This window comes from Simochromis diagramma, unplaced genomic scaffold (genome assembly GCF_900408965.1).
Source record: "Simochromis diagramma unplaced genomic scaffold, fSimDia1.1 OVJJ01000481.1, whole genome shotgun sequence".
Classification (NCBI taxonomy): domain Eukaryota; kingdom Metazoa; phylum Chordata; class Actinopteri; order Cichliformes; family Cichlidae; genus Simochromis; species Simochromis diagramma.
The window spans coordinates 1419658-1446578 of NW_024386898.1; the positions used below are offsets into that span (position 1 = coordinate 1419658).

The following is a 26921-nucleotide window of genomic DNA, read 5'->3' on the forward strand; positions in this document are numbered from 1 at the left end:
CACCAGCAAAGACATGATGACTATGGAGGAAGGAAGTCATTATTTCCAAGAGAGAATAAACCCTCAAGGCTTTCTAAACACTAATTAGCTTTAAAAATGATAGTAGGTCTGTCTTTAAAAGGACAAATCACACATGATTAATCAAAAGTAATGGGGTACATTATGAGTGAGTGTGCCTCTGTGTGCGCGCGAGTGTGTACTCTTAGAGCCGCAGTCTGAACCTAATCCAAGTCTCATGATCTGGATGCCGTTCATTCCCTGACAGAAAGAGGGGGATGAAAGAGCTGCAGAGATCTGACAGTTTTCAGAACTGCTACCACATATGCACAGGATACAATGAGATAGAAAGCAAAGCACCTTTATGCAGCGCCAACAGTGAATAATCTGTGGTTTACACCTGCCTCCACCTCTGTGCAGTGACTTAATGCTGGGCCTACGCAGGCCTCTGGTGTGCACCAGCCAGATTTCTGGCCACTTAAGTGATATCTGGGGACCGCCAAGGTAAACCAGAGGGTTTAAGGTATATGCAAAAACACATCGGAAGTCATTTTCTTTGATAGTCAGTGACTCTTCCCCTTACCCACTTTTCATATGCACATGTATAATTCTGCACAAAATTCATACTGGAGCATTTTGCCTAAACGCGTTAGTGAACACTGACCTCGGCACAGCGAGGGCAAAAATGAGAAGCAAAGTATTTCTGGATAAGATTACCTTATTCATGAGTTTATCTAGGTTAAAAGCGTTCATATAGCACCTGTCACAGAACAAACTCTTGCTATTCAAGCGTAGAAAGCACACTAACTTCGTATCGACTCAGCCCTTTGAATGAAATCCTGGAGAGAACCGGTTTTGCAACTGTATCGTGATTGAAAACAAATAATTTGTCTCTATCAGAATAAACAAGATACATGGCTGTCTTCAGACCTTTTCCCAAGTACAATGACATCATCTTTTTTAAGGACCTGCTCCTGTAAAAAGTAAGCAGCACCACCACCCAAAGAATGATCTCTGACGTTACACTCCTGCCAGAAGCGCCATACCTGGAGATCGGCTCCTTGCAGTCTACAGTCCATATACTTTTCCCACGCATAGCACAGATCCGTCTCCTGTGGACTGGCCATATCGTCCACACTCCCAGATACAACACCAAGTCTGGTTGAGGAAGTTAGGAATCAGAAAGGTCTCCTCTGGGGTTCTTTCTCAATCCTCCAGGTGGCTGGAAGTGCCCCGGGATAACCCGAACGAAGCCCCAAATCTTCTTCGGAGTCTTTCATAGCATATTCACTGCATCGCTCTGCCACTTTTAAACTGGGCTTCTGCTGAAAAATACAAAGTCTGATGGGTTAGCAAAGAAGAATTAGCTGGCAAAGCCGCATTCACTTTTGTCAACAAACGCAGATACACTAACAGTTAAAAAAAAAACCCAACAAAAAACCCGCACCTGAACCATAAACTTCGCCCAAGCGAGTTTGACACGCTAGGGCATTACCAAAACAAAACGGACACTAGCCATACAGACAGCTAGCTTGCTAGGTATCTGACAGAACTGCGTGAAGTCTTTAGGCAGCAACACACATCCCATTTCCGGCGACAAATTGTGTTTTCAAAATAAATGCACCCACATTTATATTGCCGTAAAAGAACATCCATAATCCGAATCGCAAATAAACTGAAAATAAAATATCCAATTTGGATGCTTGCTGTATTCAGTCAGTATTAAACGCTTAAATTACACTCAAATGCAATTTGTATGTTTATATTTAAAATTTCGTTTCAAGTGTGTTATGGAAATATTCAAATGCAGAGACATCTAGGTTTCATACTGAGATAAAAGAAATATATAAATTGCAAGTGGTAACTCTGTAATGTGGCTATTCCCCTCCTCGGAACTGGGCTTTACTTAAAATACATATACTTTACATCGCACGAACGAGTTAGATATATTTTGAAAGTTCATCTCCGTTAGCGTGTTTATAGTTGTGGCTAGCTTGACCGAAAAAGAAACAACCCAGCAGCTTCGGTAACTTTAAAAAAAAATGTCCAAATAAATGCCATATTCTCCGGAGATACGCATTACCGACTGACTTTGAGCGTTTTTTAACGAATAAAGTAGCTATTCCGGAGTTCTTGGCTCTTTAGCTAGCAGCCGTGACGTTAGCGGCTCTGCTGATTGTTGCATCGCACCGTCCTGTGTACGGCAGCTGTCAAAACTGTATCACAGAGCGACCAACACATCTTCAAGAACATCCAAAACAAGCAGGTGCTATGGGTATAGCCACGTATCTCTTACATGTATGATATTTACCTGTAATAAGAAGAATTAATTTTATGACATACCTTCGTTTTCCCCCAAATTAACCCAGCTAAAGCTAGCATCCATCCAGCACTAAAGATAATGGGTCGTTAAGCCCTCAGCTCTGACTGCAAGACAACTCCCTCTACAATACAGCCCATTTAGTTGGCTGCGAAGAACCTCCTAGAATCCAAAGAGAAGTCATAGCAAATGTTTTGTAATAACACCCAAACAGGTACACTAATTTCGCGATTTATTTCCTTGGAAACTATTAATATGATCTAAGACTTAATATGGCTGTGCGTAATGCATAATGCATGTTTAGCCCTTGAAAGCCAAACAGTTAGCTTAAGTTTTCTATGCGCTGATCAGCTTTTTTCCTCAAAGACTTGTCTGAGGGTGCAAATGACCATTTTCTTATTAAGCGCTCACGGTCTGTGGAGTGCCCACTGACTGCTGTTCTGCTCCCAATTGGATAACACGCAAATCATTTTCCAATCAATCAAAGCTTTTAGCCCAGGGAATGGTGGTGCGTTTGGGGAAGCTCTGTAGATGGCAGAACAGACTGGCAAGCTAATTCATTTTTTCCCCTAAAGTGTAATTTTCTTGTTTGTGCATATCAAAGTGAAAAGCCGCCACACTTGAGACGAATTGTCTAAAAATCCCGGCGGTAGGTTATCTTTCTTGCAGATTAGGGTTATTACGAGTATGAAAATGTAGTTGAACTACTTATAAAATTAAACGAATCGACTGAGGTAATTTTTGCGTAATGACGAATGATTGATGTGTTTAGTGAAAAAAAAGAACAAGGATTTGCTGCTTTTATTTATTTTATGGTGACATTACTGTGGGCTTCAGGACACTGAATCCCCCCCCCCCCCCCCCCCCTTATTCATACATTTTAATGGACAGCTGGTAATCAGTGAAGCAAGACAAGCACATCTGTCACAGTTATGAAAAACAGAATTAGCTACTTGGTTCTGGTCACAATCTCCCCTGCTGTTCCTTACCCGTGGCTTGACAGATGGCCAGTAGAGGTAGGCGGACTGAACCAATAGTATCGATTCCAACGCTGGTATTGGTATCAGATCAATAGTAGCACGATAGAATCGATACTTTTTTTCTATCAAACATGCACTTTGAAAAATATCTGAACCTTTTTGATCGTCAGGTCTTTTTTTATTTATAGTAAATAACACACACACACACACACACACACACAACCTCAGATTCAAAATATATGAAAAGCTGAAAGGTGTGTTTGTTGTGTTAAAGTATTGTGGAAAGTAAAAGACCACAGTGATTCCATGATCATTAAAATGTATTCAGAATTTGCAAAGTGATGATGATTTCTCTAATAAATCCTGACACAATGATCTCCCCAACTTAAGCTGTCTTTATAGATTAAAAGTATCAGCATATTTAAAATACTGTCCCAATATTTACTTTGTGTCCGATCAATACCAAATTTTGCAGTCTTGCACAGCACTAATGGCCAGAATTTTTTATTGTTAGACAATGACAGTCACTGATATTTTGGATAGAAAAGGACAGAATTTTATTTTGTTTTCCAGTTATGGTCATAGCATTGTTTTGTGAGATCGAAATGACGATTTGTCTCAGAGTTATATCAAGATATACCCCTAAAGCGTTGATGTGAATGGGACAAGTCACTGGAGAGAGACAGTAACGACTGCTGCGGGTCGAAGCAGGTTTTCAATCAGGTTTCAAGTCTTTATGATAAAAAATATTCCGGGTTTATTGAAAGCCCCCTTAATGCACCACTGACGTACGTGTCTCCCCCCTCCAGCACACAGACTGCGTGGGTGGCAGCTTTTCTTGATCCTTTTTGAGAAAGAAGAAGCATCATCCAAGCAGACGCAAAAAATAAGTCATGTGACAAGAAACACACACACACACACACACACACACACACACACACACACACACACACACACACACACACACACACACACACACACACCTTGTTAAAAATAAGCCTGTTGGAAGAAATGGTGTATAATGGCACCTGTGTATAAGTCATCTGCGATAAAAGTCGCGCAGAAATTGTTTAAGAATAAACATTTATTACATTTTCATACATATAAATCTGCAAGACAAGTTATTTATTCAACCATGGCAGGTACTGTATATCACAAGGCATCCCCTTTTTGAGGTTATACAATGGCGACACCTACCGCAACAGCACCAGATATGAATATTTGTAATTCACTTACCTAACACAAGGTGTCGCTGTAAAGCAACAAACTCGGGAGCCCACGGTGTCAGAAAAATGTTTATTCCCTCACATTTCTGCTCAGCAGCTAGACTCATCCCACCAGCTTCCCCCCTACCCTGTTCCACAATAACACTTCCATGAGAAAAAGCCCAGGTTCAGTGTGCAGTAGTGCATGAGATGACGCCATCTACCGCTCTGATAAAGTTCACATTAGAATTACGCATTCCTTCGAGCTTCATTCTCAGTTTTTGTGGACTCAGGAAAAAGGTCACCATGGTAGTGCTTCTACTTACAGTTCATTGTGATTTTATAAATGGGAAATGTAACACACACAAAAAATGTAGGTAACAATAACAGTGAGCAGTAGAAAAAAAAAGGCACAGTAAGTTCACCTCTGCTTTTCAGAGGCGGTTCTGGTTCTGCAGCAGTTAGAATTTAGTCATGCTGAGGGGCTCCGGATTTAAAACTTGTCCACTCCGGGAGCGCTGGATGTCTCCTTTCAGTACTCTCTCTCGACGCAGCCCACTTGAGCCGCGTTGTCGGGACACTTGCAGGAACGGCCGTTTGGTGTTGCTAAACACAGGTGGGAGCAGCCACCGTTGTTTCCAGAACAGTAGTTTTGTCCTGACAGACGGAGGGGACAAAGGAAACATTTTACAGCAGGCATTGGTGGGAAATAGCCTTTTCACTGCTTGTTATTAATGCACTAAAAACATCCAAAGGAAGCACGCAGCAATCTCCAGATGTTGGAGGCCCCTTTCCCCTGACTCTGCATTCCCTGGCTTTAGCCTTATCTATAAGAGAGGCTGTTGCCTGGTGCCGTTAGTCATTCCTTTGCTTGATAATAAATACAAGCTGGAAGAATTCCCCCAGTTGCTTAAAGATTAAGAACTGTACTCGTGTTTTTTTGTTTGTTTGTTTGTTTTGTTTGCAAAGTGCTCTAAAGGATTCTTTAGAGAGTCTGCAGAGGTCACAACTAGGTCAGCCTGGTCCCAAAAAGGAAAAGGAACGCATAATAAGGTTGGCCTCAAAGGTAGCCCCCAAATATACAAGGGTCAAGCAGTTTCTGCATGCGGCTTTAAAGTGGAGCTGAACATCAGGGTTAGATACCGTGCAAAGATTCGCTTCGAGCATGTGAAGAGGGGGAATTGAAGGGGAATGTGTCATCACAACTTCCTACCTGCAGGACACTGGGCATAGGCTGTGGCGATCCCGTATAACCTGGTCCGCTTCTGAGGCTGGAACTCATCTGACTCCCTGCTGGCATAGCGGTCCACTGCAATCACAGCTTCCCTGTTGCAAACACAGTCAGCACAGGAGTTCAGAAATCCAGGACTATCTGAGCTTGCGCAATCATCCATCCGGCCTCCTTATGTTTCCTACAAAGTCTGTCGAGACTGAGTAAGGCCAAAGAGGGGGATGAGGGTAGGTTTCTTAGCCACAACATGACATAGTTTGTTGTAAACTGTTTAAGTGTGCACCACCCACACAACCTCCTCTCAACCTTTCTGCGGCCCTGGCGAGATCACAGGGAGGCCCTGTGGAGGTCACTCGCAGACGTCTGGGGCTGAGAAATTGCAAGCAGCTGTCACTTTTTAGGACTCCTCCTCACCTCATGTGCACACTAACACACACACATACTCACACATGCACACACACACAAAGCCCTCCCCTTTTTTTTTCTGCAGTCGCTCAGGAATAAATAACTTACAGAGCCGGACACATGTGGAGGAAGCTCCACAATTTCGAGTGTGGGAGCGTCTGAGCCCTGCCACAGAGAATGTAAAGGGGGTTGAGTGTGGGCAGCTTTTTGACCTTTAACCTTCCCTCTCTTTCCTCTGCCTTGACACATTGAATCACAGGTAAAAGTAAAAACCCTGTGTCTTCGGTGCTACAACACCAGTGGGTCTCATTTATAAACAACAAACTCCAGCTGCAAGAAATATTATTATTATTATTATTTTTTTTCACGATTTAAAAAGGCAGAGTTTGAAAAAACATTCTTAAAATAAAAATCAAACCTTTGCCAGTCGGTGTAGTAGATGTTTTTCCCGAAAGCTGTCATTCCAAAAGGATACTGGATCCTCTCCAAAACCGTACTGCGACTACCCCGACCCGGATCCATGCACTCCATTTTATGCGTGCCTGCAGGCGAGAGACTGTAATTAGTGCTGCTTGCACACAGCAGACACCGTTTCACAGATGAGTCATCCGTCTGAAATCTACCTGCGTCTGCCCAGCAAAGCTGTGAGCTGTGAGGGTCGTAAGTCAAGCCGTTTGGCAGGCCTAGATTGTCTCTAACCAGCACCCGTCTGTTGGATCCATCCATGTAAGATGTCTCAATCTTGGGGGCTTTACGGTTCCAGTCAGCCCAGTATAGGTTACTGTTGGAGGACAGGTGAAGAGTGAGTCTGCTGTGATGTTCAGCAACACTGAATATCAATCTGTTTGTGAATGTTACCTGCTCTTTAAAGTAAATGAGCATCGCAGATTTTCACAGAGAGTGCTGTTTAACTCAAACTATGTTCAATAAACAGGCTGTTAAATCGTAACGCACCCGTTGGAAGGGTCAGCGATGATGGCTCGTGGGTTGACGAGGTCGGTGTTTATGAGGACACGTCGGTTAGACCCGTCCAGAGACGCCACCTCGATGTGATCCTTAGCGGAATCCGTCCAGAACATTGTTCGACCCAAGTGGTCGATCGCAATCCCTTCTGGGCTTTCCAAACCTGTTAAAACAGTGCATTTTTTCTGTCTTTTTTTAACCTCCTCTTTCAAAATGTAGGGGAACCAGTAGCGTGAAGAAAACACTACCTGAACTAATGACAGAAGTGGGCACACCCCCATCGATGTTAGCCTTGCTGATGGAGGGAGACGTGATTTCTGTCCAGTACACCATTTTCTCCACACAGTCGTAGGCTACACCAATGATGACCTTCTCCTGTGGAGCCAAGGAGGGTGTGAGCAAACAACAAACCTTTGAAGTGCAGTTTTCGTCACACAACAACGGTCCAGAACGTGGAGCAGATGTGCTTTTTGGATGGTATCGTCGAGACTTTAAATCCAAACAAACTGAGTCACACAGTGAGGAGCTCAAGCAGCTCAAATCAGTGCAACAAGAAAAGCAGACTGCAACTGTAAAGTTGTCTGACTGATGTTAGCAATTAGCTTGAATGTCACCATGTGCCCCCAGTAAAGTGCAAGCTTTGGATGCGAGAAGCAGATGGGAAAAAACCCAGAGCTGAAGAAAGTTTTAGGACAACAGAGCGCAGTTATTTGTGACTGTTTTCTCATATATTATTTAAATTAAGTAAACAATCCTGACAGGAAATTGTGGCTTTAACTTAAAAATAAGAATAAAACTGCTGCAAAAGCCATATAAAAATGTATGAAATAACTCCTCTCTTAAAGATGAACTTACGGGCAGGTGGAGGACGGGCTTGGCATCGTTCTTTTTCATGTTGTAACCCCCCAGAGGAACGTGCTCTATCCTGCCGCTCTGGGCAAACAGCAGGTGTGTTCCTGGGGTCAGGGCGTCCACATCGGGCCGTGGCCGGGGTCCGACGGGCGGCAGCCCAGTATTGTGGTCGATACCTAATTGAGACGCACACAAATCAGTTCATCAAAACTCCCGAAGTGTTTGTGCTTCCATAGTTTTTGTTTAATGCCACTGTGAGTGACACTGTCACCTCTTTCTGTGATTTACTCACACATTGGTCTGCTGCCAGGCCCGGTGCGAGTCCCCGAGATCTCCTGTCCATTTTGGTCCACGCACCAGCAATGTCCCGTGCTTCCATGGCACTGCATGGGCTCATATTGACCGTTGTTATCACACGTGGGGATGTAAGCGCCAATCGGAGGCCGCGGCCCCCGTGGGCCAGACACACCCAGGACGCTCTCTCTGTGAACCTCACATCGTGTTTTTGGCCTCCCTGAAGAAAAATATGAAAAGAAAGACTCGAAAATTAACAAATACAGCCTGCAACAAACTCCCCGAACTTGTTTCTTTTATCTTTTTGGAGTCTTCTAATTTAAATTTCAGCTACACATAAAATTCACATCCTTCACAAGGCATGACAAATTCCTCGCGCTTTCCAGAAGGGAATGAGAAACAGATTCCAGCTGGCACCAATATACTCTGGCGAGGAATTCATTTTCCAAACACCCCCTCCGGCGTAAACGGCTACAAGGCTGTGAATGAAAATGACCCATTTTACGAAACAACATCAAACAAAAAACTATTACTCGGCTGTCTGAACTCCAGTGAAGGACCTCCAAAACAAACATGTAACTACACAGGCTTTATTTTCAACCCCCAGAATGAATGTGCAGCCAAGCCAGCTAACAAATAACCCTCTGTTTAAAGCGGTGCAATTCAGAGAGTTCACCTACCAGGAAGGCACTGGAAACCGTCGCCGCTGTACCCTGGCCTGCACTGGCAGGTAAAGGATCCCTCGGTGTTGTAACACACGGCGTCTGAGTGACACCTGCTTTGCTGACACTCGTCTATGTCTTCAGGCAGATGGATGAGATGATGGCGAGATGGATGGATGGATGGATGGAGGATGAGAGAGCAGAAAAAAATCAAATATGAACATTTTCTGTGTCATTTTATGAGTGGAGATCCATGCAGAAGAGCTTGGGTGAACCTTTGACTTAAACTTTCCTCAAATAGCAGAAAATCAAGCAAAAATGTGGAAAGAATAGAAGGACCCAGACCAGAAAAACCCCTCCAAAAACCCTACACCCAGACCCGGGACCTCTACACATGAAATTCCCATCTGTTTTTAATGTTTCACTCTTCGGTCTCTGTTGGTGTATTATGCAACCAACCTGACCGCCCACAGTCCCGAGCAGATGGTGTAACAATTCAAATAATTCCTAAGGATGCATTTGGTGAATCAAGTGATTTTGGCCACACTGAACGTATTCCTTACTTTCAGCAGATTTTTCTTCATGTCCCTCGTTTTTGACCGGTCACACTTAAAGCTGCTTTGATCTTAAGTGCGCCGGACCAGTGAAATTACATGACAAATGTGTAAAATCATTGCCCAGACTGTCCTGTAGTTATAAAATTCAAAGTTTCATTCAGAAAACAAAGCCCTTTTCTGTGAACTCACTGTAAAAAAACAAAACCATAAATTTCTGTGGTAGATAGTAAAAAAACCCAGGAAATTTCCATCATGTAATTGTGTATCTATAGATGACTTTGCTGTAGTACAAAGCGGGGTGGGGGGAATCTTTATCAATAGGAAAAGGTGTAAAACTTAAACAAATATAAATAAAGTGAAGTTATAGTAAGTAAAGTTAAAACTGTGTTTCTAAAACTCCGGGGTGGAGTTTTTGCTGGGCCGATTCTGGCCCCTGGGCCTTATGTTTCACACCCCTGCTTTAGAAGCTCCTACTATTTAATTTAATTGTTTAATTTTATTTCATAAATGGAAGGAACAGGGAAAACTGCAAATTCTTACATGCAGCCAACAAACTTTAAGCCTTTTTTTGTCAGTAAAATTACCTAAAAACTCATTTAATAATAGAAAACACGTAACACTGCTTATTGCAGGTTGGTGAACTAACATGCAAAAAAGAAAACCCACAAACAAACAAACAATGAAAAAAAATTCTGAGAGCATTATGTTTGTCTGCAGTACCTTGGCAGCTTCTACCGTCTCCTGTGAACCCTTGTAGGCAGGTGCAGACGTAGGACGAGCCTCCGGCGTAGCTGCACTGAGCATGGGGTGAGCAGGTATGGGTGCCTGCCTCACAGTGGTCCACGGGTCGATCAACCTCTGAGGAGAAGCAGAACAAGTTCTGGGAAATGCTATCAGCGTGAGAAAAATAATGTGTTGACTGGTTTTGGATAGAGCCGCTTAAGTTGGGGAGCAGGGTGAAAAATATGGCGTGAAATTAAGACGAATGAATATACTTTAATATTTATTTAACTGAAATTCAAGTTGGATCCTTTTGGGGCATGCCAGAAAATACTTTACAGCCACCGCGCTGAGCAAAACTAATTTGCTGCTGCTGCTACACGTGTTAATAATCACCACAGACTTTTTCATACAATAATGAATTTTATTCCAGGTTATGTTTGCACCTCTACCTCCTTAGAACCAGGTGCGGTTTGCCTGATATGGAATAGCACTTTACAGCACACAAAAGCCACTTACTAATGCAGGTTCTCTGGTCACTACCGAACTGATACCCCTCTTCGCACTCGCAGCGGAAGGTCCCGGGCTGGTTGTTGCAGATAGCGTTAGGGCCGCAGCGTTGAGGATCCTCTCTGCACTCATCGTTGTCTGATAAAAAAAGAAAAAGAAAGAAAAGAGTAGTGATGAGATGCTAAACTGATAACATTTTTTTTTTCGTCTGTCTACTGTCTTTTGCTTATCTAATTCAGAGTCACAGAAGAGGCTGGAGCGTATCCCAGCTGTCATAGGATGAGAGGCGGGGTACATCCTGGACAGATCGCCTCTCTGTCCAAGTGCCTTTTTCCTGTTTTTATGTATGTAAAATCCTGGGAAACTTTACGTGTGACGTTGAGTCGTGTAAACAAAATGACTTGATTTAAATAGTCTTGGACTGGGTCAGAGTTTGAGAAGTCTGGTTTGCCAGATAAGTTTTTCATTATCAAATGTTTTGGGATCAAAGAAAAGAGCCTGATTAGATTTATAATAATACTTTTATGATAGCATCTGTCTGAAATTCTTCCTTCCTCTTCCTGTTTGGTCTCTAATGCAAAAGATTCGGTTGTATAGAGGTTGAAATAGCTCTGTTAACCTGGTCTCTGAGTCGGAAATGCTTTGTTTATCCTATGGGACTCCCCCTGCTAATTGTATGATTGTGCCGTTCCCTAGTCAGGAAGGAAGGCTTTAGAAAATCTGGGTTGATTTTAATGATGAGTTTGAAAGATATGGAAACAGTTAGATTTTTTCCAAAAGCAGAAAATAAACTCTAACTGCTCTTTGTTACACGATTAAATATGCAGTTCTTACCATAACATGCGCGTCCATCGCCGCTGAAACCAGCAGCACATTGGCAAGTGAACGTTGCTCCCTCTCCGACTTTGCAAACAGCATTCGTGTCACATCCGTGTCTTCCGGTTAAGCATGGGTTCTGCTCCGGCTGCCCACCTGAAAAGGAAAGGTGAATTTTATTTCTAAACAGGTTTTGTTTTGGGTTTTTGAAGCAAAACATACCTATTTTTACCATTTAACAATAGCAACAAAAAGCCTGTCTGGCAAAAATAATCTCTCTGTCAGGACGTTGTTCCTGAGGAAGGAAGTGAGCTCAAACCAAAGGCAGGAAAACGAAAAAGTCCTCTCACCATTGATGTCCCCGATCTTGCTGGTCAGGGCGAACCGGATGAGTCGTTGTGCAGGATCGTAAATGGCAAAAATGTGGTCCACGCTTAGCATCTGTGTAGGTTTCATGTCTCTCAAAGTCTCGCTATGATAGCAGCCGTTGAAGGAGATTGTCTCGCGCCACTGATATCTCCTGGTTTCCCTGGATCCATCCGGCAGAGTCACTACGTAGTCCCGAGTGGACGACGAGGTGATCACTGAAAGGCAAGATGGACACGTTAGAAACGCTCACCTTTTTTCACTTCTTTTATGTCTCGCTCAAAATCAGAAAAGGTGGTGAAATATTGTTTCTCTGTTCAAGTCATGTCTCACAGTTGTTGTTGTACTGGTAGATCTCAGAATACGGGTCGAGCTTTATGGTGGAGCCAAGAGGCACCTCGGCCACCCGGCCCTCCAGGTTGGTGCTCACAATCAGGTGGTCGTGCTCATCGATGCCTTTAAACTCTTGCCTGATGTTCAGCTTTTCATTCCCTGGCATAAAGGTCACCTCAGCCTGCCGAGTGAACTCCCCCCCTGTGGAGGCCAGAGAGGAGGATGTTAACTCTAATACTGGCCCGGGATGAACTTTGTCTCGTGGCCTTCTGTTACAGCTGAGGTAATGCGAGTGGAATTCAGGGAGACAGTGCAGAAGACTGCAGCTGTATGCAAGCTGTGTTTGCAGCAGCGCTGACATTTGTTTACAGAAATGTATGCTTCCCACTAGTTTTTTTTGAAACCCTGTAAAAACTACAAGACAAGCTACTGAATATCACATCATGAGATATCTTCATTGCAGCGTTGTTCTCACTCACCAATGATGCTGAAGCCGTTCTTGAAGCTTGGGTGCTCCAGAGCAAACGCCCACCCAATCACACCACTAATTGACACCAGGGGCTCCAGCGAGGGCCCAACAGTCTCCGGAAGGTCACTGATGGCGACGTAGGCTCGACCCTCATTCGCAACAATGTAAGAATGGAGGTCAATGTGGGCGAACTCCACCGGAGAAGGAGACCTGCCCACAAACACTCTTCCGTGTACTTTGCCGTTCACCCTCTGTGGCTTTCCTGCAAAATCCCCCAAAGAAAACAAAACAAAAACACAGCCACCCCACTGAAGTTACTCACAGAGACGTGCAAACCCACTTCCCTTAAAATGAATTTCATCCAAGAACAGCTAAGATTTCTTCTAATGTTTCCACATCAACCAGCTAATAAAAAACGTCATATTGAAACGCTTTTCTGCATGTACCTTCTGCCACACACTGTATCCCGTTGCCATAGAAGCCAGAGATGCAATGGCAGCAGTATCCATTGGCATAGTCCCTGCATTCACCAAACTTGGAGCATTTATTTCTGTTGTTTGCACAGCTGCCAAGGTTGTACGAGAACACTGAAAACATGGGGAACAGTAAGAATACCATGACTGGAACAGCTGATAAGACAAGTACAATAAACATTTATATACGACATGCTCTCACTCTCAAAATACACTGTGATAGACAGCATGGCTCAGGAAGCAGAGCTGCAGACAAGCTTGCTACCATCAGCGAGTGTGGGTGAACGGCTCACTAAAAAGCACTCGTTGGATTAAAACATCATAAACTCACCATCTACATTTATAATTGGATCATCCACCTCCACCACCTCCGGGTTCTGTGGTTGGAACTGAACTGGGTGGACTTCAGTCTGTTCCTGCAGATAAGGAGGGTAGGCTACCACCGGTCTGTCAGGGTACAACGGCCTCCTTGCAGCGCTGGACTCCTCATAAGCGTCAACATCTTCTTGTGGTGGAGCCTCAGTGGGCAGCTCAGGGACCTCACCTGGAGCCACGTTGCTAAAAAAGGGAGAAGTCCCAATCTCGTACACCCATACACCCCTCAGGCCAGAGTTCGTCTCCCTGTGGGGGGAAAAGTTTAGATTCTGGGCAGAAAACATGTCTTCAAGAACCGTCATTGTTACCGTCTGACTTACTCTGCTAAAGCTCTAACGGACTGCTCGTCATCAGTGGTGGTGCGGTAGTATGGTCCCTTGCTGGAACTGAAGAAACCCTGGACTAAACCCTTACTGAAACCAGCATGCATGATTACATTAGTGTCTCCCACAAGCATGGAGGAAAACTTTATCCCATCCCTTGGATAGAGGACAATAGCGTATGAGGTGGTCTCCAGAGATGCAATAACCAGCTGGAAGGTGTTTCTCTGAGAAACAAAACATTATAGACTCTGTCAGTGATCACATCCACTTTAGATTACTTGAATAACTATGTGACACTCACCTTCTTGATGCCGCTGTCTCCTCTGCTCTCAAGTCCATGGGTGGTGACATCAACCCAGGTGACCACCACAGCATGGGTGGGATTGATTTCGTCGTCTTCAGGGAAAGCCCTGTTGATGTGCTCAGCAGCGCGGCGTAGAATATCAGGACTGGAGTCCTCTCGGAAGAAAACTTTCCCCACACCATCGCTCGTGTGCAGGTCTCCTTGCAGAGCTGCAATCATGCCAAATTTTGGGGGCATTTTGCCAAGATACGTCAGCTCGCTTTCTGGCTCTTTTGTGGCGACGAACCCATTGGTATTAATCTGAAACGAAAAGCTAAAATCATTAATCCAGAAGACAGAAACTGAAATGAAATCCCTGCGATGTTGTACACAGTTTTATTCTTGACACAACTTGAACTGTTTCACAGGGGATACAATCTGACCCACTTTGATCTTCATTGCAGTAATGATTTGAGTCAGCAGCTATGTCCCACGACTGTGCTAATAAACAAACAAGATGCTATTTAACGCAGTCTTTACACACTTGCAGTGGGAACACATGCAAGGCTCGTAAAAAAGAAAGAAAAAAGCGCTCGTGTGAAGAAAACATGCCCAGACACACACTGGACATGGGGGCTCCTTCACTTCCTGACCAAAGGAAAAAACAAAAGGTTTCCTGTCCTTGCCCCCGATGAGTAGCCCCAGAGAGCCTAAAGATTGCGCACTAAATGTCATTACAGAAACTTCCTGCCAAAATGGAGGGTAGATCTGGGAAAATGATCAGTGATCCTATTTACAGAGGTGCTGCAGATAGAGAGCTCTAAGGTTAGTGGTTAACATGTAAGTGCTCAGTAAAAAATGGATCATACTCATGAAGGGTGAGAAGAATCATCCCCCCCACCCCAGGGCAGAGACAGTTCAGGGCAGACCGTCTCAGAGATGAAAACAAAACTCTTGAGGGCATCTTGACTGCAGTGCAGAAATATGTTTGTGGTGGGTAATGGAAGGTTAACCTGGAGGCAGTCAGCAGACTAATTGGTGAACACTGCATTCATGTGTTTCATTTAAGCTTCAGGCTCATGTGTTAATCACGTTAATCATTGTCTTTGCACGATCTCCTTAAATGGAGATCTTCCCAGTTCCCAGCCTCCACTGGGTTGAGACTGGACAGGCTACTGTGGAATGAATGGCAAGCTTTACTAAAGAAGAAACTTTCATTTTAAGAGCTTGAATGCTTGGTAGAAACATCTTTATGCATAAAACATCAGCAAAGCTTTGACGAATGCATCTGTTAGTGTAATCACTGCGTCATGGCACAGTTTACTCATGCAGCACTGAAACAGAGATGTAGCACTTTTCTTTGAAACCAGAACTGCGGGAATAAAGGGCTGTTTGTCCGTTCCACACAATGGTGCGGCTTTTAAAAACACTACAGGCCAACAGTTAATATTCTAGCAAATCATACAGTTTTACATGATTTACTGCATTTATTCCAGAAACAAACCACCCAGTGACCACTCTGTAAAGTTCTCTGTCTCGTCACTGGGTGTTTTTAGGATGGATTGCAAAATAAGGTTTGGTATTTGGCAGTAAAATGATAACCTCGAGGGAAACAAAGAAATGCCTGGGCACATGCTTTCGACATGATACAGTCGCATCTGCGATAAGAAATCCAGTATTTACAAATACTCCACAGACAAGGAAAAAGTCATACGCTGCTGGAACTCCGTTTTCCAACTTCCAGGAACTGTTTAAATTCACTCCATTTCTGGCTAACGCGCAATTGCGCACGAACTACGGACGTTTGATGACCAGTAAAGCCAACGCAAGTGCATTAATGTTAATAATAATAATAATCATCAAAAGGTTAAGAATTAACTTACAAAGATGCTGAGGAAAGTGCCATCATAAAACAACACCGGTTTGCTCAGATCCAGTCGGTACGTCTGATCATTCCCTGGCTCCAGTAACTGGTCTCTTGCGCTCGGACCAAAAGGAAAAAGCTCGTCTCGACTTATGCTCTGTACCGAGACCACAAATCCGAGAAAACTCAGACAAGCAATCCAGCCTTGCTCCTTCCAACCCATGGTCCGTCTTTCAGAGGGAGCTAAGCAGTCCTGCGTTAAAGGCGCGAGTGATACATCAAACCCAGTAGTTGTAGAAAGAGTTGTGGGCGGTCACTAACTCATAGAGGAGTTTCAGTGAGAGGTAGCCCAAGCTTTGCTTTCATTAATGTTCCTGAAACAAATGGTATGGTGCTGTTGTTGTTGTTTTCTTTTTATAATGGCATGCACTTTGACTGAGTCAAATTAAACTCTGAGAAGAGCTAAGGTCATTTGCAGATCCTTTATTTAAAATTCTTGAAACGGATTACTGCAGTGTTGCCAATACAGTAGAAAATAGACAGCTATGTGCAGATTATAAGTGGTTTTAATAGAAGGGCCACTGTCTCTGGAGGGACAACACTGAAGCTGTATTTGCAGGTTTGGACACAGGCCAGCAGGCCATCAGAGCATGGACCAGTAACCGGCAACAGAGCCCCATGCCCGGTTTGACTGAAACATTATGTAAAGGACAATATCACAAAGCACTGTACCATACACTAATCATTTGAGGCATGTGCTGAGGCTATCAGACTCATCTCCAGTTGGGATAATGAGAGGTATGCCAGTACAGTAATATGCTTCAACTTGGAGCTGTTTTTGAGATGCTTAGTGAACCGTCCAACTCTTCGGTCCACAGTGCTCTGACAGTTGGTATTCACGGTCCCCCACAAAGGGTTTTTGCAAATGTTTACCATCACTCCAAAATGCAGACTCACCCACTGCTGTAGCTCTTAAAGTATCTTCAATGACAAATTACCTCCAAGACCTAGAATGATTTCCAAAGTATCTGATATGTTTAGACAATGTTTCTGTGGTTTTCTCATAAATACCACCAGGAGGAGATTTCTTTAAACAAGACAGTGATTTATGAAGCTGCCTAATGTTGTGATAAAACACCCAACATTAACTTCTTTTTCAAACCTGCTGAGACTGTGTAAATGAAATATTTCTTCTGTTCCTCTGAGCTGCAAAATAGTTGCATATTTAATCATCTGGGAATTTACCCAGCTGTATTTATTTATTTAGAAAGAGATCTTGACCCCCCCAATGTTCAGCACAAAGTTAGGCCGATGATCAAGCATTAGTAATAACTGGCAATGAGTCTTTTCGAGTATGAACGGCCTGTTTAAGGTCACGTCAAAGCATCTCAATCTGATGTAAGTCCAGACTTTGACTAGGCCACTCAAAAACCTCCCCCTTTTTTAAAATCCAGTCGAAGGTGGACTTGTTGATTTATGAACTCTGAACTTAACTGACACAAGTGAGATCTGCAGTTCTTTAGATGTTGTTCTCTGTGCTTTTGTAACCTCCTGAATGGATCATTAAAGGGTTATTGGAATAATTTTGATAGGCTGGCCTTTCCTGGGAATGTTCAAGATGTCGTTCCAAGGTTTTTCCATTTGTAGATAATGGCTCCTACCGTGCTTCACTGAAGTCCCAAAACCTTAGAAATTATACTTCCAAAGAGATCTCAGATGTTGAGATCTCTTAGTCTACTTCAGTCTGACGGACAGGGTCCGTCACACACACACACACACACACGCACACACACACATGAAATGTTTAAAAGATGAAATGTTTGATGATCTGAAACATTTAAGTGTAACAAATATGCAAAAAAAGAAGAAATCAGGAAGAGAGCACATACTTTTTCACAGCACCGAACATGCTGTGGTTCCAAAATCAGCAAGACAGTATCCCCCAATGTCTTTCTGTTTTTCTACAGCTAAAAGGCGCCACCTCGTGGTCACTTTGTGGGATTTCCATTTGTGGTTTCTAAATGCCTACCCCACAGATTCACATGACTTCAAAATTAATCTGCATACACCATATTTAAATAACAGAGTGCACTTGTATTTCCTTAACACAGATTTAGATTGTTATATATGGGCTGCAGAGAATGTTATTCATAACAGCACATTGTTTGTAGGAAATAAAATGGATCTCTCTGCGTTTGAATGTTGAGACACAATGGACCCTTGTTGGGATATTTACATCAGAGCTGGTGATGCCATTAGCTCTGACTCGTTACTGTCTGAGCGAGTCTGCTTTCTCTTACCAAGTTGCCTAGGAACCAGCAGGCTGGTGTTTGATGTGTCTATAACAGGATGCTGTGGCCTGATAATCAGACTGAAGTGCTATTTCATTATCACTCCAATACTGTTACAGATGAAACCAGAGATGCAGGCAATATGAAGGGCTGCAGGCAGGCTGAAGTAATTCTGAGTGAACAAAGAAACCGATATATACCATGTACAAGGAGGTTTTATGCTATCTGCATAGACTGACAGTACACAGCCACAACAGTGAAACCACTGACTGGTCAGTTTACTGCAATGTTCTGCTGGGAAATGCCTTGAGTCCTGGCATTCATGTGGATGTTACTTTGACACTTACCACCCACCTAAACTTTGGAATGGACTAAGACATCCATCCACACCTCCCACTCCATGTCAGAGCAATGGTATCCCCCAACAGCAGAACAGTTCATCCCAGCACTCTGTACAAACTGCACTGACCTGGCCTAATTAAGACATGCCGTAATTAAGCCTCTTGTCGAATTATACATCTTTGAAGTAAAAATCTATGCATTTATGTTCACATTTACACAGGCCAAACACAAAATCACATATCTCTGATATTGGAGAGTACCAACCTGTGGTTTCACAGCCAAGGCGGAGGTACTGTAGCTGACAGCATCCTGTTTGGTGTCTGGCTGGCACTGTCCCCGTGTGCTAAAAGATTAATGGATCACAGTGACCTCCATCCTTGACATTCTTCGTGTTCACATGCCCTGGTCTTGTGAAACCAAAACCTTGCTGCTAGGATATTTACCATAACAAACAAACGTCCCTTAGATTTCTGTGCACATTGGATAAATAACCGATTGGGTCATAAACTGAATTATGTGACTTGCGGTTGGAATTACAGGGGAATGTTACATTTGATTTCATTTTCATTTTAAAACACAAAAAGTGTTTTATTTGTGACCAGGTGGACTATTCAATGTATGAAAACTATATGAGGTCTTCTGAAACTCAGGATGTAGTTTAAAATGTGGCAGAAAATAATCCTGATGATGTTATGAAAGCCATGGGACTTACTTTTTTAAATGGAAAAGCTACATCGCAAGATGTATCTGTGAAGTTCTAAAAATGTGGGTGTTTTCCAGGCAGGAAAGGTCAAATGAAGAACCGATCTGCTTCATCAAAGCTGTAGGATTCAGTATTTTTGGATCATGACTCATAACAGGAACTAAAAGTCAGGAAACGATCGCCTCTGTAGGATTAGTTCAAACATTTGTTGACCATTTAAAAGTTTGTCTTTCGCCAAGGTTGGCTGTTTCTTTATGATAATTTAACTGTATAAACAGTGTCTTTATACCATAAAGTCAACCTATCATACTTTTTTCTTATTTTGTGTCATCAACATACTCTTACAGTGCTGCATATTCATATTAAACATGGAAAAAGTCTACAATAATGACATCAGTGTCTTCTCAGAGAGTCAAAACCTCAGGTTTCAACTGCTCAGACAGACTTTTCTTCTCTGGGATCTAGATCATGTTCAGTATTACACCCTTTATTTAAACAGGATGTCCCCCTTTGATCAAGAAAGAATGTACATAGAAATAGAAAGACACATTATACATAGTTGAGGAAAAGTATGCATGAGAATGATTTCAGATTCATAAATAGATCATTTTGAAATGTTCCGGTAACATCAGAAAATGTAGCTCCATGTTTATTTATTTCTGTATTTGTTGGAGCTCATTCCAGTTACAGGCAGTAAGGTTTCTAAATCCAGTTTTTTGAAGTTCAGTGTGAATAAGAGGCAAAGCTAATGTTAGAAAGTCCTGTGACCTGACGCATTAAAGTGATGTCCTGAAAGAGGCAAACACCTCTGACTGTGAGCACAGCACCGGCGGTTCAAACCGAAAAAAAAAATCATTACTTTATTGACCTCATTCAATTCTTGTGTCCTTTTTGTAAATTCAGTTTTTGCCCTGTTTTACGATTGGCTTGTCAGTCATCTGTAAGGACCTTTGGACTGCAATAATCTATTAAATATACAAATACATTCTGATTAACTGTAATTTGAAATGAGATAACCTCGAAAGTCTGAGGTTCTGTCTTGTAAAGAGGACAAGTGCCAGACGCTAAATAAAAATAACATTTTCCTCCTTTTTGTATGCAAATGTATCTCATTAAGAATAATTAATTCATTAATTACCGTATAATAAGTCTTTAAACTTCATAAAAATTTTAAACCGTAATGTTGATCTGGGATTTACACGTTCTCGTTCAAAACATGAGGTTATTACAGTAAGTAAAACTAGATGCGAATAAAATAAATAAATAAATCGAGTAAAAAGCTTCAGTTTTAATATTTGTTAATTTGGTTAAATTTATTATCAGAACTTACCTGTTGAGGCTTTGGCGGACATGTTCATTACATTGTTTCAGTATAATACCTTTCCAGATTTTCCTGAATCTTAACCCCGACACATTCTCTCCATACATTAACAGGAATTCAATAAAGGAAACAACTAATACTGAAACTAATAAAAACCGAAGTAAAAATATTTTTTACTAAACTGAAACTAAAAAATTATAAAACGTCAAAAACTAGTTACTTTCCACTCTGGAAAGGAACTGAAACTAAACTGAGTAAAAAATAAATACATTTCAAAAAGTCAAAATGAAAGAAAAATAAAAACTGATTAAGGATCCTGACTTTTGTCATTAAACTGTGTGAACCGGGAGGGCAGCTCCCCCTGCGTGATTAATTATACTCTTTATTTCACTCATCTTGATGAACTGAAGGTAAACACATGTAAACTCTCCCGGGATCTGCGCTGCGGTGGGAAACCCCTCCGCGGGGTTAAAGGTACGGCGACGTGCGTCAGCTGATGCGTCGCGTCGCGTAAACGAGTGAGCAGAACGGAGCGGATGGGGGCGCTGGAGGAGGCTGGTCCTCTCTCGGAGCTCCTGCTTGCAACTCTGAGCGGCTTCCTGCTCTCTCTCCTGACAAACGGCTCTTTCTCATCGCTGATCATGTGCTTCGCTCTCCGGATCGGCTGCAGGAAGTTGGACTTGCTGCGTTTCTTCCCTCCTCGCTCGTCTTGACAGCCTTGTTTTCTCCTCCCCCTTTCTCCCTTTCTCCTGTTTTCCCTCTGGCTTCCATCTCTCTCTTCAGCCGGCCGTGAGAGAGAGACAAGAGCCGACAAGCTGGCTCTGTGAAGCCGCAGGAGCTGGCGGTGATCACCCCCCCTCCTTCTCACCCCGGACACAGAGAGCAGGTCATGGAGGCTCTGGCGGAGGAGAAGGGGCTCTGGGCGTCGGACGACTCGCAGCCCCTGCCTACTTTGAGCCCGGCCGTGCCACCCTACGTCACTTTGGGCCTGACGGTGGTCTACACCGTCTTTTACTCTCTCCTCTTCATCTTCATCTACATCCAGCTCTGGCTGGTCCTGCGGTACCGACACAAGCGCTTCAGCTACCAGACCGTGTTCCTGTTTCTGTGCCTGCTGTGGTCGGCGCTGCGCACCGTGCTTTTCTCCTTCTACTTCAAGAACTTTGTCACGGCCAACACTCTGGGACCCTTTCCCTTCTGGCTGCTCTATTGCTTCCCCGTTTGCCTGCAGTTCTTCACGCTCTGCCTCATGAACCTGTACTTTGCGCAGGTGAGTTGCTCAGATGTTATTTTTCTTTTTCGTGTGCCAGCACAGTGTTTGATTAATGAGGGAAGTCTATGTCTGGGCTAAAACAAATTGTGTCACACCCCAGCTGGTTTATAAACCAGTTAGTCCAACATCCAACTTGCAGTGTGATAATGAACTAGCAAACAAACTAAATGTGGGGCAAAGAGTAGATTTGAGTGGGATAATGTGGAAATGCTGAGAGCTGCTTTAAAACACTGATGTATGTGATTGTTCTGTGTATTCTACTGTCATGGATGGGAGGACGGGGAGAAAGGTGGACCACCTGGTCACTCTAGGTATAGCCTCCAGCCAGTCAAGGCAGATCGCTGCCCCTCTGTGAGCCTGATTCTGTTGGAGGTTTCTTCCTGTTAAAAGGGAGTTCTTCCTGTTAAAAGGGAGTTCTTCCTTCCCACTGTCGCCAGGTGCTTGCTCACAGAAGGTCATCTGATTGTTGGGGTTGTCATAGTACTATTGTTGGGACTTTACCTTCCACTCTAAAGCACCTTGAGGAGACTGTTGTTGTGATTTGGTGCTATATAAATAAAATTCATTTGCATTGAACCAGTTGGCCAGTTTAAACACATTTCGATAATATGGTAAATGACCTGTATTTGTATAGCGCTTTACTAGTCCTTAAGGACCCCAAAGCGCTTTACACATCCAGTCATCCACCCATCACACACAGGTGATGGCAAGCTACATTGTAGCCTCAGCCACCCTGGGGCGCACTGACAGAGGCGAGGCTGCCGGACACTGGCGCCACCGGTCCCTCTGACCACCCCTTTCAACGGGTGAAGTGTCTTGCCCAAGGACACAACGACCGAGACTGTCCAAGCTGGGCCTTGAACCGGCAACCTTCCGATTACAAGGCGAACTCCCAACTCTTGAGCCACAATTGCCCCCTATGGACCTAATATAGGTCCATAAACCTCATGTCATAATTTTCTTATGCCCACCCACTATGGCTGGATGGATGGCTCTATTTATTTTTTAATTTTTCAGGATTTTGAATTTTAGAGAGGCATTGTCAGGATACAGGCCATGACCCCGGGCTTGACATGCCACTGTAACAGTGATTCATATAGGAAGTAAGTCGTCCACTGAATATTACCTGTTGCTCTCAGTGCAACAGACTCCCATTCACATCAGGTGCAAAAGTGGGATGCAGTGAATCATTCCTTCTAACTGCTTACATAATCTAGATACTAAATAATAGCTCCTCTGGCCTCTGCCTGAAGCCTATTTTTAGCGTAAATCCTATTGCGCTTGATGTGAGTCACAGTTGCGAACGAGAAGCGAGGCTCAAAGCTTCTGAGGCCCTGCGCTGTGTGACCATTGCATATCCGAAGTTCAGCTCTAAATCGTTTTACAGCCTGGAGGTTCCTGTTTAATCAGAGTGTCTTGTGCGTTTCGGAGAGCAAGAACAGAGAAGTGAAAGCAGTCTGACACAAGGCCATTGCTCATTTGAATGAAACTGTTTGTTTCCTTTTCACAGGTTATTTTTAAGGCAAAGTCCAAATATGCACCGGAGCTTTTGAAGTACAGGTAAGACCAGCTGGTGGACTTAAATAAAATAAAGAGTCTTCTTCTTTTTAATAGTAATTTTTGGGGTTAATAAATCTTTGCCTGTTTTTGTTTCGTCACCACCAGGCTGCCACTGTATCTCACCTTCCTGTTCATCAGCCTGGTGTTTTTAGTTGTCAATCTGGTGTGCGCCCTGCTGGTGAGGATGTCCTCTGCAGAAGCCCACACCATCGTGCTGGTGAGGGTCGCGATCAACGACACGCTCTTCGTCCTGTGCGCCATCTCGCTGGCCTTGTGTCTTTACAAGATCGCCAAGATGTCGCTGGCCAACATTTACCTGGAGTCCAAGGTGAGATGTCCTGCAACTCAAAGTCAGGCAGGATTGGTGCGGTGTAGACTTCCTGAACACTGCCACTTACGACTGATTTAACAGCCGGTGCGTCACTAGCATCAAAAGGTATTGTGCACCCTTGTATGAAGAGTCACTTCTGCACATAATTTGTGCTTGCCACGTAGAGATAGTTCCCTAGCAACTGGGCGTCGTTCAAATTGTGCTGCGGTGCATACGAAAGCTTAAGGTTCGATACAGTGTGGACATGCTTCTTGTGTCCCAATCACACCTTAATTAAAGATACAGAAATTTCTCCTGTGCATGAAGGAGGTCTGTTTTCCAAGTTTTGAGCATGCTGATGCAAAAAACCCAGCAGCACAGTTTCATGAAACTTAGTGGAGTGGTGAGGCGTGGAAAGGGGAAGCACATAATATTTTTAGTGATGATCTAGAGCACTTTCTTTAAGCCATTTCTTGACGTCTCACCAGTTTGTCTTATTTTCAGCCTAACATGAATTCACGAGTCATTCTGTTTTGTTTTGTTTTTTTTAAACTGAAGGGGACATCAGTGTGCCAGGTGACGATTATAGGAGCCATCGTCATCCTTCTGTACGCATCCAGGGCCTGCTACAATCTGGTGGTGTTGGCGCTCTCAAACAAGAGTATTAACTCCTTTGACTATGACTGGTACAACGTTTCAGACCAGGTGAATCACTGGGGGAGGGGGTCACGATGGTTCATGTTAACAGTTTGAGTGCCTTTGTCCGAAAATGTCATTTGGTTTCCTGTCTAACTGGATAAACCGGATAAGAGGAATGATTGCTCTCTATAGTAAATCGATACCTCACAAAGAGACTGTAGGAAGTGTGGAAACAAGGGGAAGCAGCTATGCTAGCTCAGACCGGCCCATCTAAAGCTTACTTTTTTGTTTCTTTGCTCTGCTGCAAATATGTAACAAAAAGTGGGTTTTAGTGCAAGTTCTAGAGAAATCAGTCTGTTATCTCTTAAAAGCCAATTAGCTGTGTTTGACTGTTCAGACTAGCTGGTCAGAATTTAGTAAGACTTGCATGTGTCCCCTTTTTGCTCTCATGTTATTCTAAAATGCATGCGTCAATTTTTTTTCTTTCAGGCAGACCTACAGTCGACTCTGGGCGACACCGGCTACATCGTCTTCGGAGTGATCTTGTTCGTGTGGGAGCTGCTCCCCACATCTCTTGTCGTTTTCTTCTTCAGAGTTCGACAGCCTAAACTGGACAGGGTGAGCCAGCAGTTACCTTAAACCAGTCAGGGACCCTCCTTGAGATCACAGGTTTACAACACAGGTTTATAAGGAGGACAGTTACCTTTGAGTGTTTGCGCTGATGCCTTCTGTTTGTCTTGTACCGCAGAGCGGCACTGGGCTTCCTGGTCACGTCTTCTCCTCTAGGGCCTATTTCTTTGACAACCCCCGGCGTTACGACAGTGACGATGACCTAGCATGGAGCATAATGCCCCAAAACATCCAAGCCAGGTAAGCGGTGCCACAACCTGTTCCCTGGAAACTGCTGCACAGGAAAAAAATGTTCATGAGATGCTTCAAGTGTTTTGATTTTTGACTTTCTAGTCTCGCCGCCGACAGTTATGAGTGGGGGAGCCAAAGCGGCGGCATCGGCGCCTACATCGGCGATGACAGTTACAACTTCACTCCTCCAGAGGAGCTCAGCCACTACTGACAGGAGGCCATGATGACTTCCTCGGACCTGTGGCTTTGATTTTTTTTTTTTTTTTTTAATTGTAAAGTTTTGCACACTGACTGACCGACCAAGGCACACTGGGATCAAAGTGCCCTTCAGACTTCAAACATCCAATTTTCTATTTTGTCTAAAGAACTAATAGACTTTTGTTGCCAGTATGTATACAGACCCAGTAAAGGGACGTGATTTTGCACACTCTTTGTACAAAGCCTGATCTGCTTGTAAAGGTTTATATTGAATATTACTTAATATATCCTGATCTCTGTAATATGTCCTGTATTTCTGTTTTATGTAACATCTATGAACAAGTTTCATTTTTTCCATACAGATTTGTTTATATAGAGAAGATATTCATTTAGTTCATATTAAAAAAACAAAAGAAAAATACTATACAAATGAAGTTTAGTTTTAATATCACACCAGAATAGTTTCTATGTGGATCACGTACAGCTTTGGCAGCTACAGATTCTCATCTTTTTGTACAAAAAATGTGCGGAGACTGTGTGGAGACTTCTGTAGCACCTGGAGTCATCTATGACATTAACATATGAGGAGTATGTCTTTTCCTTTTAGGAATCTCTAGTAATTCTCAGTACATAAATGTCAGTGCCTTGAGCTAGATAAGCACAAGAAACTAACGGTAAAGATACTTAACTTCAGTCTTGCTAGAAAGCAGAAAGAGATGGCTTTCCTCTCCAGCTTCTATTAATGAAACACTCAAAGGAGAACTCACAAGGGTTTGTGGTCACTTAGGAACAGAAAATCAAAAAAACAAGATTAGGTGCTGATGACTAAACTCTCTTTAGGGAGTGATCCATTTTCTTTGAACACCTGACAACGAGGACTTGTCCTCTCTGCTATTGGAAGCGTGGGGGGTCATCTTCAAAGATCTGAAGCCTTCTCCAAAGACTAAAGAAGAGTGAATAGAAACTGTGTCTGGCAGGTGATTTAAAAGAACCTCAACATTGTGTCAAATTGTTCTACAGTAAATGAGATTTCAGCGCAGTATCTGCAGATGACTAGAAAAAACTGGATAGCTGAGATAACCACATTGATGAAAACCAAATAGAGCTTGCTAGAAGAATAACCTCATTTCACCCATGACAAGATAATGCAGCAGATGTTACAGTTTGTGGTTGCTTCACTGCCTCTGAAATTTGGCAGCGTGCAGTTGTGGGTTTCACAATGGAAAAAAAGCCAGTTACTACTATTCAAATTTAATCTATCTGTACTTAATGCGATGGAGCGTTTTAATTTCTGTCCTTTTAAACTGCAACTCCAATATCACAAATTTTAGCTGTGTCACCTTTACTCATGGCAAATCTTCAAACCCTACATAACACAAATAGGTTTAGGTGAACCCATGACGACTGTTACATAATGATCATGCT

At 43.2% G+C, this 26921-nt stretch overlaps 3 protein-coding genes across 3 annotated transcripts in view; 1 reads left to right on the plus strand and 2 right to left on the minus strand.

Moving 5' to 3' along the window:
• The window catches only part of lyst (lysosomal trafficking regulator), a 60891-nt gene extending 58161 nt beyond the window's left edge, over positions 1 to 2730 (minus strand). Inside the window, exons 1-2 of the mRNA XM_040034391.1 lie at positions 2341 to 2730; positions 1044 to 1319 (exon numbers count right to left, since the gene is read on the minus strand). Coding sequence (XP_039890325.1) covers positions 1044 to 1124 — 81 coding nt within the window. The 5' untranslated portion in view covers positions 1125 to 1319; positions 2341 to 2730. The remainder of the gene's footprint in view (positions 1 to 1043; positions 1320 to 2340) is intronic.
• Positions 2731 to 4366: 1636 nt separating this feature from the next.
• On the minus strand, positions 4367 to 16295 carry nid1a (nidogen 1a). Its single transcript, XM_040034392.1, has 20 exons — positions 16018 to 16295; positions 14153 to 14455; positions 13849 to 14075; positions 13485 to 13774; positions 13127 to 13267; positions 12691 to 12942; positions 12212 to 12412; positions 11863 to 12096; positions 11531 to 11668; positions 10706 to 10834; positions 10187 to 10324; positions 8928 to 9047; positions 8246 to 8467; positions 7957 to 8129; positions 7350 to 7476; positions 7093 to 7264; positions 6762 to 6919; positions 6557 to 6680; positions 5716 to 5828; positions 4367 to 5159 (listed from the first exon to the last, which is right to left on the minus strand). The coding sequence occupies exons 1-20, from the start codon at positions 16219 to 16221 to the stop codon at positions 5035 to 5037; spliced, it is 3591 nt and encodes a 1196-aa protein (XP_039890326.1). The 5' UTR covers positions 16222 to 16295; the 3' UTR covers positions 4367 to 5034.
• A 4871-nt stretch (positions 16296 to 21166) lies between these two features.
• On the plus strand, positions 21167 to 26713 carry gpr137ba (G protein-coupled receptor 137Ba). The gene is made up of 7 exons (XM_040034393.1): positions 21167 to 21925; positions 23439 to 23488; positions 23594 to 23816; positions 24357 to 24503; positions 24927 to 25055; positions 25186 to 25307; positions 25401 to 26713. The coding sequence occupies exons 1-7, from the start codon at positions 21545 to 21547 to the stop codon at positions 25507 to 25509; spliced, it is 1161 nt and encodes a 386-aa protein (XP_039890327.1). The 5' UTR covers positions 21167 to 21544; the 3' UTR covers positions 25510 to 26713.
• Positions 26714 to 26921: the final 208 nt, after the last annotated feature.